At 51.0% G+C, this 17,918-nt stretch overlaps 1 protein-coding gene across 2 annotated transcripts in view; it reads left to right on the top strand.

Annotated features, from left to right (window-relative positions):
- DGKD (diacylglycerol kinase delta) overlaps positions 1–17,918 on the top strand; it is a 103,788-nt gene that overhangs the window by 67,413 nt on the left and 18,457 nt on the right. For both annotated transcript variants that reach the window (XM_069468819.1, XM_069468744.1), the window contains exons 4-14: positions 3,898–4,002; positions 4,308–4,440; positions 5,846–5,952; positions 6,252–6,377; positions 7,311–7,413; positions 8,101–8,263; positions 11,562–11,670; positions 15,153–15,292; positions 16,163–16,247; positions 17,568–17,662; positions 17,744–17,843. In XM_069468819.1, coding sequence (XP_069324920.1) covers positions 3,898–4,002; positions 4,308–4,440; positions 5,846–5,952; positions 6,252–6,377; positions 7,311–7,413; positions 8,101–8,263; positions 11,562–11,670; positions 15,153–15,292; positions 16,163–16,247; positions 17,568–17,662; positions 17,744–17,843 — 1,266 coding nt within the window. The remainder of the gene's footprint in view (positions 1–3,897; positions 4,003–4,307; positions 4,441–5,845; positions 5,953–6,251; positions 6,378–7,310; positions 7,414–8,100; positions 8,264–11,561; positions 11,671–15,152; positions 15,293–16,162; positions 16,248–17,567; positions 17,663–17,743; positions 17,844–17,918) is intronic.

Below are 17,918 nucleotides of genomic sequence, written 5' to 3'. Positions count from 1 at the left end.
GTTTCCATGCAGCCACCTGTCTTCTTGCTCTCTGATGTAACTCTTCTCCTTCCCTTGGTACCACATCATGAATCCTCGCCTGCGGAATATTTTCGATGTCATTGGTTTGTCCTAGTGAGCTCACTTTATTGCTCTGCTTTTAATTTGCATTTATCTTTTAAGTTGATTTAGTTATGTGAGCCATTTTTCCCTTATAAATTTGCTTGAAAAATGTGAGCATCTTCTGGTATCCAGTCTTTTCTGTGTGAAGGCTGGATTTTGTAGATGGCCCCAGCTTTTTGTACCATTCCTCAGTTGCCAGTAGTTGTGATATTGGCCACAGTCCAAATACAGGGACACTCCTGTATTCCTTAGAGTGTGTCCCTTGCATCCTCCTCCTTCCTGCCCTGGGGGACAGGGTGAGCAGCCAGGAAGACGTAGCCTGCTTCCGCACCAGGGTCCTTCCTGCCCACACCGTCTCCCACATCCAGGGATTGAACAGGCAGTGCTATCCAGAATCAGCCTCCTGAAGAGGCCCACCCTCACCCCTGCCAGGTGTCGGGCTGGGCTGGTGCCAGGGGAACAGGAGGAAAAGGCAGGGCTCCTGCCTGAAAGGAGCCCGTTGGCTTGTGCTGGGGGCTGTGAAGGCTGTCTGGGAGCTTGCCAGGAGGGGCGTTCCAAGGAGATGGAGACCCAGCACCAGCGTGAGGCATGACCAGTCACATGTATGCAGGTTGGGCCAGCACAGAGAGGCCGGGTCTGGCCACGACTGCTCTGTGGGCAGCCGAGAAACATGGATTCTGACGCAGAGGTGGCAGGGCCTGACTGGAGAGAAGCAGGGATTGATTTTTGTTTGGTGGGACTCTTCTGTGATGATGCTCGTGATTTGGAAGGGTGGACCGTTGACTCCAGCATGGTCTCAAGGAGGGCGATGTCCACATGGGAATCTCATCTCTTGACTATATCAAATGATGGTACCTGAAGCTGAGGGCTTTGAGCCTGAGGTAGCACTGAGCATGGCTTGTGTGTGACATGCTGTCCCAGGACTTTATGAGGTTGTGATGACCTAACCTCACAACGCCAGGATGTGGCGTTGCCATTAACAGCCCGTTTTCAGATGGGGTAATGGAGGCACAGGGTAGGCTCTCCAAGTCACATAGCTAGCAAGGGCTTCAAACCCAGGGGCCTGACCACTGTGCCAGGTCCTGTGCACATTTGATTCCTTTCAGTCCCACCCCAGCCCTGCCAGGTGTCTTTTGCCATCCCCTTTCCAGAACAGAAAGAGTCTGTCCACATTTCCCAACCAAGCGACGGCTGGGTGGGACTCAGATCTGTGTCTGTCTCAGGCGTCTTCATAACAGAACAGGCACAAGTAAGAATTAAAAAACAAAAAACAAAAACAGCTCAGGTTCTTAGACATTTATCTGTTGCTCAGTGTTTATTCCCTGTAAGCAATCACATAGATTAAGGAAATGATGCCATTTATCATTTGTTTCGTTGACTTTAAGCCTAACGGTTTTGCCTGCAATTGGCTGCCCAGTCGTGCCTGGCACCCACTCTGCTTATCCAGTAAACCTCTCCTTTCCGTGCATGGAAGGTGTGGCCCAAATGGCAGCTGAGTTCTAGAATGACCCGGGCACCCCGTCATGTTCAGGCCATCATAGGAGTAGTTGACATAAAACCTAAAGTGGAATCAGACATAAAAAGTCTTGTTGTTTTCTGTAAATATCCTAATTGCATGACTCCTTATATAATCCCTGAATTATGCAAAGTAATACCTTCCTTTTGCTGTGTTTATTCTGACAAAAATGTGCAAGTACTAAAACTCACCCCCGAGTGAACAGTCAGGGGGTGCTGCTCTGCTGCTCAGACTTGATAGACAGACGATGGTGACACACGTGACGGATGCACCTGCTTGGCCAACCGCTCCTGGCTCTCCGTGGCCTCCCCAGGCCCCGTCCTGAGCACTGCCAGCTCTGCCCACAGGCCCTGCCCTTGTTGTCTTCTCAGCCGGGTCAGCATTGCAGGTGGTTGACTGGCTGGCTGTTTCTTCCCAGTGTAAGTTATGTGAGAGCGAGCACCTGGTCCGCCATGGTCTGGAAGAGACACTCAGCAGGTTTGCCGAGCCCACGGGCATTGCTTGGTGGGAGAGGGCAGTTCATGTGGTCGAAGCAAGAAAGAGAGCAGAGTGGTCCCTCCAGTCCCTGCTGTGCTCCCTGCCCCGCCCCCCAACCCAGTTCTATTTATACCCCTGTGTGATGAAACTTAATCACGGGGGAAAGAATCTCTCTGTGAAATACTTTCTCTGTTTTCTGAGCCAGAAACATGATCATCTAATAATTTAAATTGGGTGTTCCTTAATTGGGTCTTCTGAATGTAAATTAAAGCTATAAGATGGGCAGAAACCCAAAAGTTAAATAGCATGCTTTACTGATGAATCCACAAGGAAGGAGGCATTTTCCTAACACTGCTGGTGAGAATGCAAAATGGTACAGCCCCTGTGGAAGAGAATTTGGCAATAGCAAAACTACACATGCATTTACTGTTTGTCAGGGCATAAGAATTGATCCCAAAGATACATTGGTAAAAATAGGAAAAGCTCTATGTGAAGACAGTTCACTGTGCACCATGTGGAATAGCAAAGGATTTTAAACAGCACAGAATTCCCATGAATAAGGCACTGGTTGACTAGACTATGGTACTTGTATCAGAGGGAGTAGGACAGAGTAAGTAGCTTTGTATCTCTGTGTTGCTAGGGAGTGATGCCCAGGGTGTATAATGAAATGAAAACTCAAAGGTGGAGAGAGAACAGTGTCTGTGCCAGTTTAAAAAGGGGAGAATATGAATATATACATGTTTTCATATATCTTAGAATGGAAGGATAAGCCATTACTTTTTTTTCCTAGAGCTACCTATGGGAGCCAGGATGGAGGGGAGAGATGTCAGAGCTAGACTTCTGACTCTACTTTGTTTTGTAGATTTGACTTTGGAAAAGTGTAGATCTTTTACCTCATTATAAAACAAAATGAAGTGAAAGTTTATGACTTGTAAACATTTTAATAATTGTCAGATTTTTCTTTAAAAATTTTGTACCCTGTTCACCTCCTGTCAGTACTTTAGGAGAAAACTTTTCTCCCACGACTTTGCCAACATTGGATTATCTTTTAAAACTTTGCCAGTCTCATGGGTGAAAAGTACATTGCCATTTTTATTTGCGTTCTCTGATGACTGATTAAGCAGCTTTTTGTTTATTAGCCATTTTGTATTTCTTTGGTGAAATGCAAGTTCATAGCCTTTTTTATATCAGGAAGATTTTTTTCTACTGATTTATAAACTCTATATATTGTGGCTATCATTTTCATTTGTTGATTATTAACAGGTTCATGGCCCCATCTCCAGTTAAGTTGTTCAGGCCCTGACTATGGTAGCTGGTTGTTTTTTTTTTCTGTTGTCTTATATTGATGTTTTCTACAAGAACATTTATGTGCGACACATGCTTATGTTATTCTAGAATTAACTGTGGACCAGACCTCACTGAAGTGTGCAGGTGCATGTGGGCTCTCTGAAGCAACACAGCTGTTTTCCTCTGTTTGCTTCCCCGCTTCTCCTTTTTGTTTTAAATTTCCTAGGGCTTAGTACCATGTCTAAGTAGTGAGTAGTTATAAATGTCCACTTAAGTTGATTGCCAATAAACAAATCTCATTGTCATTTTGGTTTGAGATTGTTCTTGATTTTTATTGATCGAGAGCAACTGTTTTTCTGTTCTGTCCAATGTGAATACTTGAATGAAACAGTAGTTTTTCATTACATGCACACACATACACGCATATATTTTGGAGGTGGATTTTTAACAAGTGTTTATAGCTGTTAGCATTTGCCCTTTGTTCACGGATATATTGAACATGTTTCTTTCTGTAGGTCATCACTCCATGTAGGAAGCTCATTTTGTGTGCTGATAACAGAAAAGAAATGGAAGATTGGATTGCAGCTCTAAAGACTGTCCAGAACAGGGAGCATTTTGAGGTTAAAGAAGAAAAACATCCTTCTGCAAATGCTTGTTGCCCCTGTGGCCCCTACCCTAATGTCCTACCTTCTGATACCTCCCATGTGCAGACCAGCAGTCCTGGAACTCACGTTCTCAGCATGTTTCAAGTATAAAATCAAGGCTGCTGCTCGTCCTTTCTGCAGACCTTCCCACCATGACCCTGTCCTTTGTAAACCTTCCTCCTCCCCTGTCTTGGGTACTTTGTTTAATCCTGTCTAAATTGCCACACTTAAGAATTTCAAAGGGACATCTTATCTTTGCCATCTTTATTCCTTTCTTCCAGCCCACCCAGTACAGCATGGACCACTTCTCAGGGACACACAATTGGTATGCCTGTTCCCACGCGAGGCCAACCTACTGCAATGTGTGCCGGGAGGCTCTGTCTGGGGTCACGTCCCATGGGCTGTCCTGTGAAGGTGCGGATGATGTGTTTGTCATTCTGTTGGGAAAGGTGGCCTGAGGTTTTACTTGATAAAGCTTTGGAAATCCAAACACAGTCAGCATAAATAAGCCGTGGCCTCCCGGTCAGTCGAGGATAAAGTGATTTCTGAGACTCCATTGTTTATTTTACCTACTGAGGAGTCTTTGTTAAATCATTTTTTTTTTTTTGCTAGTTCTAATTTATACACCAGTCAAGATCAATAATCAAATTTGGCAGATAATTTCCAAATCCTCCCTTCACTTACTGCCAGGTGGTCAAGTCAATAGTGAAAGATGAAAAGTCCAACCAAGTCACTGAGTCATCCGGGCCATATAATCTTCTACTCTAAGCCTTATGAGCTTTAGTGCATAATTTTCAAATTCATATTGCAGATATACATGAAGATTTCTAAGTGTTTTCAACCTGTCTCTTTTTTTTCCTTTTTTAAATTTTTTATTTTTTTGATACATAATAATTGTACATGTTAATGGAGTATGTCATATTTTGATACAAGCATATAACATACAATGATCAAGTCAGGGTAATTGGGACAAGATTCACCTGAAACATTTATCATTGCTTTATGTTGGGAGCATTTGAAAACTTCTAGCACCACAGCCCTTCTTTTTACTTTGAGCACTATGAAAAATGACTATAGTGCTCAGAGTAAAACGAAGGGCTGTGGAGGTAAGGAGAAACAAAGAGGAAGTGTAGCAAATACAGAAGGAAAGACGTTTTTAAAGTACTGGTTGGCCCAAAGTAGTGATATTCCCCTATCTGGGTAAACTGGGTCGTGGTTATATGGATGAAAAGTGTCTTACAGACATAGAGGTCAGGGCCACATGTTTGAGCGAGGGAGTCTGATGTGGGGCAAGGCCAGTGGTCTAGAGCAGGGATTCCAAGCTATGGTTTTTGGCCAAACTCTGCCTTCTGCCTGTTTTTATACAGCTCTCAAGCTTAAGACTGGCTTTTACATTTTAAAATGGTTGGAAAAAAAAGAATAATATTTTGTGACATGTGGAAATTCCATGATATTAAAATCTCACTGTCCATGAAAAAGTGCTGCCTTTGGCTGCTTTCATGCTACACGGACAGCAGAGTTAAGTAGTTGTGACGGAGGCTGCACGTGGCTTGCAAAACCCAAAATATTCGCTCCCTGGCTCATTTCAGAAGTTTGCTGACTCTTGGCCATCCCTGATGTCTGGTCTCAGTTCTGCCTCTCGTGCCACTGCCATTAGCCTCCAAGCAGGTCACAGTAGTTCAGTTACAAAATGGGGAGTGGTGTTGTTTGCTTTCCTGACTTTTCTAGGCCTGGACAGTTCTTGTGGCCCTGTCTGCTCAGCATGGGAAGCTCTTGTCACAGATGAAGCTTGCAGGCTCTTATGTTCCTTCTCTTTCAGTGTGCAAATTTAAGGCTCACAAGCGATGTGCTGTGCGTGCCACCAACAACTGCAAGTGGACCACGCTGGCCTCTATCGGGAAGGACATCATCGAGGACACAGATGGGGTATGTCAGAGAGCCCCGCCCTCCCCTGCCATTTCATTCAGGATGGTCACCCTGGGATCAGGTGTCACATGGACAGTATGTGGGGGCCCTGTGTAGTTGGTGTGCCTCTGGCAGGCGTGTGGTGGGATGGCACTTCATAGGCCCTGCCCTGTTCTCCCCTCACTGGCCGGCAAGAAAGGAGCTTGTTGGGAAGAATGCCTAGTCTGAGTTCACAAAGGGCATTTCTGCCCCTGGGCTCCCAGCTGGCCTTGGGACCAGAGCTCTGGGAACGTCCCCAACGTGTCTCTGCTTGGTTGCAGATTGCCATGCCCCACCAGTGGCTGGAAGGAAACCTGCCTGTGAGCGCCAAGTGCACGGTGTGTGACAAGACCTGTGGCAGCGTGCTGCGGCTGCAGGACTGGCGCTGCCTCTGGTGCAAGGCCATGGTGCGTGCGGGCCCTGTGCCCAGGCTGGGGGTGATGGGTCTGCTCCCCACAGGCCCTCAGGGCCTTGCACCCCCGTGTCTTGTGCTGGGGCTTCACCTTCTTCTGAATCCTGGTACATTCACCCCGGAGGCCCCTCCAGCTCTGAGAGTCTAGGTGTTGGACTGTCTGGTGACTTGACCTTCTCTTTTCTGTCTGGTCATTCTCATTATTGACTGGTTGTTATGCGTGTGTGTTCCTTTCTTTTGAGTTTAGTACTGTGTTGTAGACACATGCAAATGTCTGTTTTCATGACACATCACATCTTTGTCATATGGCACCATATCCAGGCGGTGCAGGGGTCATTTGGGACAGGTTAGCTGACGATCTCTGTGGTATGGGAGCAGGAAAGCAGGAGAGGCTTTTCTGAGAGGTTCACTCTTGGGTGACGTTTACAGCAGCTACAGCAACGTGTGAGAGGGAGGAAAAGCAATGGTGTCGCCTGTGAGGCTCCTCTGAGGTTCTGGGTGTGGTCACTACCCTGTTGGGTGAGACGTGCTGCAAGGGAGAGGCGTGGGAAGTCTCCGTGCGCTCACTACTGGGTCTGGCATTGGCAAGCGCTGCTGCAGCTACCTGATTAGAATGCCTGGCCTCTAGGAGGAAGCCTGGCACGTAAAGCCATCTTGCCCCAAGGGCCCTTAATCCCATCCTGAAAGTTAACGTTAGCCGTGCCTGAAGGGGCCAGGGGTCAGGCCAGGACTGTAGCTCACATAGTGTGAGCCACGACTGGCTCCCACCCGGTGTTTCTGTGTCATGCCTTCTCAAGCGCAAAGCCAGGACGTGGGTGTCCTGCTGGGAGCAGGTCAGCCCCACTGAGGCTGGCTTATCAGCTGCAGCGCAGGGGGATTTCTGGTGTGTGTGAAGGTGACCCTGGTGGCACGTGGATTCTTGTTTCAGGTGCACACGTCGTGTAAGGAATCCTTGCTGACCAAGTGCCCGCTGGGCCTGTGCAAAGTGTCGGTCATCCCACCCACAGCGCTCAACAGCATCGACTCTGATGGTGGGTACCAAGCGCCGTCCTTCTCACCTGCACCCGCGCACCTCCTCAGTGCGTTCTCTCCTCTCCAGCTCCAGAGTTGGTTAGCTTGGTGAGGTGTGGTCAGCACGAGGTCAGGCACTGCTGTGGGGTGGGTAGCTGCGCAGAGGTGGTAAACGCTGCCCTGACTTTAGGGCACTGACATTAGATGCACTTGAGACCTGAAGCTGGTCCTTTGCTTGGAGGTGAAGACCCTGGGCTGTCTGTTGGCTGTTGGGTGGACAGAGTCTAAGGCTTCTCTGTCTTCCATGAGACAGAGCAGCTGGGCCCGTCTCTATCTGGCAGATGCTGCATGCTGGCTTGTAGCCACTCTCACCACCACTGGGACACATGTCACATGTTGACAAGAACCAGTGGAGGAGTAGGAGTGCTGGGGTCTGTGGCTGAGGAGAATCGGCTCTACCAGACTAGGGGCCAGAGGAGACAGCAGCAAGGTGGAACTTGGACTCCTTGTGGAGATGGCTCACTTCCTCGCATGTGGGGAATGGCCCTGTGGACCTGTGTTCACTTATCTCTCACTGACTTGTGGGGTGGGCACGTGTCAGGTGTGTGTCCCTTGGGGCATCTGTGGTTGCTTATTCTATCAGCAGTGCCCCCAGCATCTTCTGTGGCTTATAGATTTTCCTCTGTCCTGTTCATTCTTGCATCCAGGGTTCTGGAAGGCCAGCTGTCCTCCATCTTGCACAAGCCCACTGTTGGTCTTTGTCAATTCAAAGAGTGGGGACAACCAGGGTGTGAAGTTCCTCAGAAGATTCAAACAGCTGCTGAACCCGGCCCAGGTCTTTGACCTCATGAATGGAGGACCACACCTCGGGTAGGAAGCTTATAAAATATATCTTTCTTGGAGTTTTAAAAATTTTATAGATCATGTGCACTTATTTAAAAATTTGTGTCTTTGCTGTTTTTTTCATAAGAAATAAGGCCAGGTACAGTGGTTCATGCCTGTATAATCCCTGCACTTTGAGAGGCCAAGGCAGGAGGATCACTTGAGGCCAGGAGTTCGAGACCAGTCTGAGCAACAGAGACCTTATCTCTACAAAAAACAGAAAAATTAGCCGAGCGTGTTGGCTCATGCCTGTAGTCTCAGCAACTTGGGAGGCTGAGGCAGGAGGATAGCTTCAGCCCAGGAGTTTGAGGTTGCCGTGAGCTATGATGATGCCACTGCATTCTAGCCTAGGCCATAGAGTGAGACTCTGTCTCTAAATAAATAAAAGGAAGGAAGGCAGGTATGTTGGTTGAGCCACCTCCTCCCCAATTTGCACTCACAGAGGTACCCACTCTTAGTTAATAGAAGTGCATGTCCGTCAACTTTCTACACACACACACACACACACACACACGCATGCACCTTTTAAACCAAGCAGGATCCTACTTTACCTGCTGTTAGGCAGGTGCTTTCCACATGTATCAGCACACAACATTGTGGGTGTGTTTTCATGTCAGTATCTGCAGATCTGCCTCATTCTTTTTAATGGCTGGTCAGTACTGAGGAAGAAGCTTTTTCTTCCAGCGAGGCCAAAGGGGGGAGTGTGTTTACATCAGGACGTGAGAGGCCACTTGGGTGCCTGTGCCGCGAGGCAGGAGACGTACACGGGCCTAGGCGCTCAGGGCAGAGGGATTATGCTGTTCACGTGCTCTCTGGAGAGCTGGCATGGGTTCTGTCTAGCTTCGTGCTTCTCTAGGTTTGTAGAAAACATTTGCTTCTGTGAATTTTGCCATTTGAATGAATTCCTTCTTCCTTTGGAAGCACCAGTTCCAAGCAGGAGCTCTAAGAGACTCACTGGCACTTCAGGGAGATTGCCCAGGTTGTGGGGACAGTGCTCGAAGAACCTGTTGCTGAGTGTGTGTGTTCCTGGGAGGAATCTAGGGAGGGGTTGCGTGTGGAGCCAGGTGCCGTCGTGATGTGACCCTGGGCCAGCTCTCTGCCTGTCCTCAGCTGACATGCCTGGGGCTGCGGGAGGAACACGCTGCTCCTCGCTGGTCCTCTGGTGTCTTCTAAGTTGATTTCCCCCTCACAGCAAAGCGCTATTGGAGAACAAATGGTAGCACTTGAGCCTGTTTCCTCAAAGGCAGCATGCCCAAACTTTCTGCAGATGGACTTCTGACCTGCATGACACAGCGCCACATTCACCAGTAGGTTGATAAATAATTTTAGTTAGAAAGTGGGGAAGTGGAGTTGCCATACATCCCTTGTCACGACACACCGAGCAGGGTCAGCTTGTTATGAAACATGGTACCAGGGGTGTTGGATAAATGCCTTGAAATGGCTTTGGGCAGGGCAGACTACATAGCAGAACTTGAGAATAATGCTAATTTGGGTATGTGTGCATACCTCTACGATTCGTGGTTGGAATTAAACATGAGATGAGACAACTTAGGGAGCCCTCAGAGACATAAGGGTGTTGATCTATTATAGTCACTTCCTGTATCTGGGGAGTAGCTTGTCCCACACGGTTCATCACAGGGCCTAGAGCTGCCGCTTTGTCATTGAGATTGCCAGCCTTGACCTTTCACCTCTCCTCTCAAGAGCAGGGACGCACCAAGGCTGGGTTCTGTGCAGACCTGACCTGGCGCTGCGTCCCATGCCTGCCTGTCTGCTGAGCGCTTGCTCTGGTCAGGTGCTGAGCTCGAGGCAGGTGTACAGGCCGGTCAGGTCGGGGCATGGACACATGTGGGCTGTCAGGAGTGTGTGGCAGGGTGGTCTGTCATCCAGTGGGTGATGTAGAACTTCTGTGGGAACCCAGAGAGGGGTCTTATAAATCAAACTGGGGGTCTGTTAGTCTCCCCGTGGAGCTAGCATTTGAGGAGCGCCGGTGTCCCGATGGCTGCAAGGGAGGTCGGGAGCCTTCCAGGCAGAGGGTGCTGCCCGTGCAGATGCACAGCAGGAGACAGCGCCGTGGGCCGCTGGGCCAGGGAGTGGCGGGCACTGGGCAGAAAGAGGCAGCTGTGGGTCAGGGAGGGCTGCAGGCGCTGGCCGAGAGGTTTGACCCTTTCCTGACGTGAAGGGCAACCTCATAAAGTGAGAAAGATCTCACTGGGAGCACAGGTGGGAGGTGTCTAGGAATAGTGACAGGTGGATTGGGAGGCTCCTGTGACTCCACGAAAGCGTGGTGGGGGCCCGAGCCAGCTGTGGTGTGTGGGAGTAGAGGAGAGGGTGCTAGGAGGGGCCAGACTGAGAGGAGGCAGGTCAGGCCTACAGACTGTGTTGGTGGTGGCACTGCCATTCTTAGAGGAGGGACATGCCCTATTGGAGGCGCTGTAGGACTCCACAGTGGTGTGTTCTGGTGGACAGGTGTAAGTGTCAGCCTTCAGGAGCAGCCTGGGGGTCAATTTAGGATCATTAGCACCTTTGTGGTTCTTGAAGCCAAAACATGGATGGGGCCATGCAGGAAGAGGGTGAGGAGTGAGTGGCCACAGCAGTGGGGCTCGAGTGGGGCTGCTGTGGAGGAGGGGAAGGGTGGCAGGAGACCTGAGGAGCCAGGAGGGGAGCAGGCATGGGTCGCCCAGGCTGTACGTGCTGCAGAGGGGACAAGGCATCTGTCAGCCTGGGGCTCCAGAGTAACCAGAGCAAGTTCCCGGTAGGACCTGACTACAGGCCTGGGGACAAGTGGGTGCTGGGGCTGCGGGCGCAGGGCGGTCCGGAGGGCATGGTGGGAAGGTTGGCAGAAGCTGTATGTGAATGGGGCAGGTGAGGGACAGTGACGTAGGCTGGGCTTGTGTGTCTGTGGCTGGGGCTGCAGAAGCTGTGCCCCCGAACCCGGCAGGAGCTGGCATCTGAGCAGGGTGAAGCGTTGGCGCACCCTTGAGTCTGCGGTGTCTGCTCAGGATCCAGTGGCTCGTCTTTCACCATCATCTCGGGCTCGTATGGGCTGGGGCCCTGGTTGGAGGGGCTCTGTGGGCCCCAGAGCCTCTGTTGTCCACCTCAACAAAGCAGGCCTGAGCCCAGGGGCGGTGTAGGACGGTGTCACATGTCAGAGCCTTGGTACACCTGCCTTCCACCTCTGGCGCAGGCCAGCCGTGAGGAGCACACATACAGCTGGCCCAGACCGACAAGCCCGTCGTGTGTCCTGTAGCATGCATGTCGTTCCACCGACTTTCTCTTTTCTCTGCAGCTTACGGTTATTCCAGAAATTTGACACATTCCGGATTCTGGTTTGTGGCGGTGATGGCAGTGTTGGCTGGGTCCTTTCTGAAATTGACAGCCTCAACCTTCATAAACAGGTACCTGGACGTGAGGAAGCCCAGCCCAGGGGAGAGGGTGCCAAGGTGGAGAGGACATGCAGTCTCAGCTCCTTTTCATCTCGGGGCACCTGTTCCCAGACAGGGGCCAGCACAGGTTGTGTGGATTGTGGCCAGGGAAGAGGGGAGCGTGGAGGCCCAGGGGCTCTGGCCGTGATGCGTGAATGGGAAGTGCACAGGCAGAAGTAGGGGAGCTACAGAAAGAGGAGCCCTCGAGGAACCTAGGTGGGGAGCAGGTCTGAGGGCGCTGTTGCCCCTCCTGTCCCGCTGTTGGCTCTTTATTGGGTGCTGACTTAGGGCTTGATGCATCTTGCTTGTGAGGAGGGGTCAGAAATATACTTTTCTCAAGTCAGAGTTATGGGTCACTAAACTTAGTTTTTTGTATTAAAATAAAAATAGACTTTCCTGATTTTGTATAAAAAGGTGGTCCTACGTTCATTGAATTTTCACTCCCAGCCACTGCTCTCCCCACATGATTAGCCACAGCTGACATTTCGCTGACTCTCAGATGTCTGTTACGATACATGCGTGTGATGCGTAGTGCAGCTGAATTTACATGGGCCATGTTGCCCACGCTCTGCTGTTGCTGCATTTTAAAAATCACTAGTATGTGGACACCTCGTGCTCTGCATCTGCAGGTAGGGATGTGGGTGGTCGTTCTCCACTGACGGCGCTGGGCGCCCTGGGCTGGCGCCCCTCCCCCAGGGTGGGCGCTTGGACGGCTTCGCAGAGACAACTGTGGCAAAACCAGGCTTACGCTTCCCAGTTACTTCCTCTTCTGAAGCGCACCCAGATTTACCTGTTGAGGTGCGTCGCCGCACTGCCCCCCGCCCTGGTCAGGGCTGCGCCAGTTTACGTTCCTGGTGCCCTGTGGCCTGTCCTTTCCCACACACTGCCCATGTGTCACGTCTTCAGTTTTTGCCCAGCTAAGTAGACAATAAAATAAATGTCTTATTTTGATTTCTTCCATTACTAGTGAAGTCGAACATCTCAGTTGATAATGATGTTTTAAATGAATTGCCTATTGATTTTTTTTTTTTTTTTTTTGCCTCATTCTCTCTTGGGAATACACTTTTCTTTTTTATTTATTTATTTATTTATTTTTTATTTCATCTTATTATTATGGGGGATACAGAATTTCAGGTTACATACATTGTCCATGTACCGCCTGTCCCCCCAAGTCAAAGCTCCAGGCGTGTCCGTTCCCCAGCACTTCACTTTTTTAAAAAGGTGATGTCTAAGGATTATTGTTACTTGAACTCCTTATCTGTCATTGCAGATATTTTTTTTCCTGGTTTGTCATTTGTCTTCAATTTCCCTGGTTTTTTGTTTTTTTTTTTTTGTCTTCAAGATTTTTGTCATATTGAGAGACCCATTCACCAACATTATGAAGATTTTTGTATTTTTTTAATACTGTTTATTATGGTCCATTAAAAAAAAAATTCCAATCTTCTGTGTGACTTGAATGTATTTTCCAGTGGTTTTGCATTCTCTCCCCAGCCCTGCCCACTTTTTGGTGTTTACCGGGGTGGTGGTGGCCGTGGGCGGCTGCTCAGGAAAGAGAAATAGCGCCGCCTGGTGGTGGGTTGGAGCAGTCCACGCGGGTCCAGTTTCAAGTTTTGTTGAATTCGTGGATCATTCACAAGTTCACTATGGCTAGTTAGGAAAACAGTGAAACCTTGTGGTTCATTTTCACCCGTGAACGTCATCTCTTTTGATTTTTCTGTGGCACTTGATGCTCCAGCCACTCCCTCTGTGGGACCCCAGCCCCCTTGGTGTTTCTTCTCTTCCTGGCTGTCCCTTCTCTGTAGGGGCTTCTCCCGCCTCGCCTTCCCTTTAAAGGCTGTGTCCTCAGAGCCTTGCCGGGCCTCTCCTCCTTCACGTTCCTCCTCAGGGGACAGCTCAGCAACTCACAGGGTTTTTGCTGCCATCTGTGTCCTGGGGGCCCCAGTTTACAGCTGAGCCCTGGGCTCTCTGGCTGTCTCAGGGTGCAGTGAGCTTCCAATACCAGCTGTCACTCAGCCTCAGCCTCATCCTTTGCTTGGAGTCTGGGGACATTGCCATGCAGATGTCCGAGCCAGAAATCCGACAGTGGTTCTTGATTTCATCTTCTTCCCCCATCATTTCTCGCTAATTGCTGGGCTCAGTCCTGTCATCCCACAGTCCCCTGCCCACTGCCATGTCCCCAGTCTGAGCCACCTGCATGGTGAGGAGCGTCTGTGCTGGGCCCCTGGCCTCTGTCCCCCCACCACGCAGCCGGTGACCTTCCTGGGGCAGTTGTGCTCGCACATCCCCCTGCCTTTCTGCAGTGGCTTCCCTGGCTGTGGGAAAGGTTACCACAGCCCCAGATTCGGCTCCTCCTTCTCTGCGTCTGTCTTCCTCTTTCCTCGGTGCCCTCCCTGCAGAGCTCCAACTTGCCCCTTCACAGGTGTGTCACCTTGCTACCTAGAACACCACCTGTACCTGCACACGCCCCTCCTTTTCCTTTAAGCCTCTAGGAAACCTCACTGAGGCCCCAGCCCTTCTGGGCACCCGTCAGTGCTGGGCCCTCTCCATCTGCGTGTCGGGCTCTGCTGTCCTTGCTCGCTCCTGCCTGCTGCCCTCCCAGACTGAGCTCTTGATGCAGTGGTACGTTGCATTGTGCTTGCCGTCCCCGCACAGTGGCAGGGCCCCATGCCTGGTCACTTGCAGCTAGTGAACAGAGGGCTGTGCAGTGCTGCAGGGGGGACTGCAGGCCTGATGACTCTGGCTGGCTGCTGCACTGTCAGAGTTGAAGGCTGGAGAGTTCTGGGGCAGCCAGTGTCTGGGGGCCTCCCAAGCACTCAACTGGCGTGGTTGGGATTCCGCGAGGACTCTGGGATGGGACTTCCATGTGGAGGGTGAGGCCTGAGCAATGCACAAAATCTGTTTGGGGAATGGCAGGTAGGTGGGGGTAGACTGAGCCCTGGGGCATACATGCTCAAGTATGATGTTCAGACTGTGGGTGGTCCTGGCCCCCTTTTTTGATAGGATTTAGAAGCCAGGAAGATGTTTTTAGAGGAGTGAAGTGATACTAGTGATGTTTTTGGAAGAAGAATTTGGCATTATTAAGATATTGTAGTGGATGGAGAGACAGGTGGTGGGGACTTACAGAATGAGCCTCCAGGGTCGTGGTCATTGCAGTGAACATGGGAAGGAAGGGGATTTGGGGAATACGGATCAGAGAGGTCGCAAGGGGTTGACTGTCAAGCTGTGGCCACAGCTGAGAGACATGGGAGAGGGAGGGGTCGATGACCCTGGCATTTTCTGTCAGATGACAAAGACCATCTGTCCCCTCTGGTGGGCTCTGCCTGTAACCACGGTTTTAGATGAGATCTCTCACACCTCATTTAGGTGTCTTTGTAGGTAACCAGGAGGGCCAGTGGGCTGGGAGGTGGGTCTTATTCCCAGGTGCTTGACTGCCTCCTCCCCGCTGTTTCTCTTAGTGTCAGCTGGGAGTGCTGCCACTCGGGACAGGGAACGACCTGGCGCGTGTGCTGGGCTGGGGCTCGGCCTGTGACGATGACACCCAGCTGCCCCAGATCTTGGAGAAGCTGGAAAGAGCCAGCACCAAGATGTTGGACAGGTGAGTGTGGGGACATGTTCTAGTGCCATGAGTGGAAGGTCTTCTGACAGACAGGCCACCTTGACCAGTGTTCTTAACCTGGGATCTATGGTGAAGTTATTTGTAAAAATTTGACCTTGAGCATATATTATTTTTTCTGATAGTCTTTGATTTTTGGTCAGATTATGAAAAGGATATAAACAAACAAAACAGGTTAAGAATCATGCCCTAGAATGGTCAGGTCTTCTCATGAGGCCAGACCTAAATCCGTCAGATGCCTTAGTCCAGCATCTAATACCCATCGGCTAAGTACTCCTTGTCGCGTGTTTGAGCAATTCCATTTTCTTATATCCTATTCTCAGAAGTAGTTTTGGGGAATTGTCCTCTAGTGCCTAAAGATACCCCTTGGCCCCCTCCCTGAGTGAGATACTTGTAGCTCTGAACTAGATGCGTGACACTCTGCAGGAATCCGTCAGACACAAACCCAGCGCCCCCCAGGACCCTGGAGCTCTGATTACAGGGGGGCTTGCAACGCCCCCACCTCTTCAGGGCCTCCCCCATGTGCCTCTGGGACCCAAGAAGAGCTGGTATGGACCAGCTCTCTGAAGGAGTGTAAACCGTGTCTCCCAGAAGCAGCATCTCAAAGGCAGCCATTTATAGGGTATATTTCTCCCTCTCAACAGAGCGGTAGCGCCCTGTTGCTTGTGGAGGGGAGACCTTTGTTCTCAGCCAGGTGAAGAGCTGGGTTACAGGTGCAGAACCAAGACAGAGGGCTTAAAAATGAAGTTTCAAGGCCCCAGGCCACAGAAGGGAGGGTGCAGAGTGTGCCCTCAGGGGCTGCCTGTCCCGCCCCTGCTCATGGTGAGTGGCATTGACCTTGTGTGTGTGCAGGTGGAGCGTCATGGCGTACGAGACCAAACTACCCAGGCAGGCCTCCTCCTCCACCGTCACCGAAGACTTCAGCGAGGACTCCGAGGTATGCCAGGCTGCTGTCCACAGCCTGCTCAGTGATCTCACCGCCCTACCTAGCCGTTCCCACTGCCTCCCCGCCCTGCAGAGGTTCGACGTGAACCCCAGGCTGAGTTGGCAGCCTAGTGGATTCTCACTCCCCTTGGCAGAGGATTTTTTGTGCTTTGTGACATCTAGGAGTCTCCTGAGGTTACCACCAGGCCTGGGGGGTCTTTCCACAGGCCTTTCCCGTGACTTCCCGCTCTCAGTGCATCCCATCAGCTCCGCAGCGCCCCCTGCGTGGCCTGCGCTTGTTCCTTCCCCTGCCGTTCCTGTGTGCCTGGAATGCCCAGTCGTTCCTCAGTCCCCAGGTGCTCGCCTGTCCCACTCCCCTGTGACATCCCAGCTCCTCCGGTCAGCCTACTCTAGGTCAACTTTCAGTTCTTCTTTTTGTTGGGTGGTTGTTACTGTTTTGGTTTAACTCTCTTACAAGTCCCCTCGGGGCACAGACTGACTTTGCCTTCTCTTTTCATAGCCTGCTCTGGCAGTGGCGGGGCAGTCCTGGCCGTGCCCATGCCCACTGGGCGAGCCGGCTGCGTGTGAGCCGGACTCTGCCCAGGGCAGTCCCTGTTCGATGGGGTTCGGGCAGCGGGAAGGGGGAGTTTTTGTCAGGGCCGAGGGCCTGCCCAGGCCACTTCCACACGGCCTTATGAGCCGGGAAGGGGGTGGGTGGTTTTGAGTTTTTTTGGTTTTTTTTTGAGAGGACAAATAACTGTGCGTGGAAAGACCAAAATATTTACTATCTGGCCATTAGTTATGCTGATCCCTGGGCTAGGGATCCCTGGTCCTAAAGAGAGCAGTTATCAACCCACACAGGATAGAGCTCAGCAGGTAGAGGCAGGTACGTGCGCGTACAATAGTGTTCGCAGCCAGATGGAAGGTGAGGCCCCTGCTGTGAGCAGAACCTAAACCAAGGAGCCTGCCTACCAGCGGCTCACCTACCATAGGATGAAAGGGGAGTAAAGGCTGACGTTCCTAGCACAGGCTGGCGTGGCGATCTCAGACTAAACACTTGTGAGCCGTTCGTACATTTTTACGTCTTTTTCTTCGTTGAGATCCACCCTTTCCGTTTGTCCACAGCTTGATGAAGCTTTTGAAATCTCTTACAAAGCACTGGTGAATCTCAGGTTAGGATTTGGAGTTGCAGCTTTGCTGGGCAGGGCAGTTTCTGTGAGGGGAGAGTCAGGGTTGTTTGCCGCCCGGGAAGCTGGTGAGACATTCACTGGGGCTCAGGAGCTTTGGGTCACAGAGGCTAACAGGCCCCCACCCTGTTTTGGGGAGATTGCAGGTGCAGCAAATTCTCTTCTATGAAGACTCGGTTGCAGCCCATCTTTCTAAAATCCTGACCTCGGACCAGCATTCGGTGGTGATCTCCTCGGCCAAGTGAGTGCCTGGCGGCAGTGGGCGCCCGGGTCCCAGCTTGGAGCCTCCTCTCTAGACGTGTCCTTTTGTGTCCCCTCCTAGAGTGCTCTGCGAGACGGTGAAGGACTTCGTGGCCCGGGTGGGGAAGGCCTATGAGAAGACGACCGAGAGCTCGGAGGAGTCGGAGGTCATGGCCAAGAAGGTCCGTGCACGGGCGGGGTGGGGCTGGGGGGCCGTCACGGTGTGGAGAAGAGCGCTCTGCATGCCGCTGCGTTCC

This window comes from Eulemur rufifrons, chromosome 1 (genome assembly GCF_041146395.1).
Source record: "Eulemur rufifrons isolate Redbay chromosome 1, OSU_ERuf_1, whole genome shotgun sequence".
Lineage (NCBI taxonomy): Eukaryota > Metazoa > Chordata > Mammalia > Primates > Lemuridae > Eulemur > Eulemur rufifrons.
Note: the sequence above shows the minus strand (reverse complement) of the source record. Positions and strands in the feature narration are given on the sequence as shown.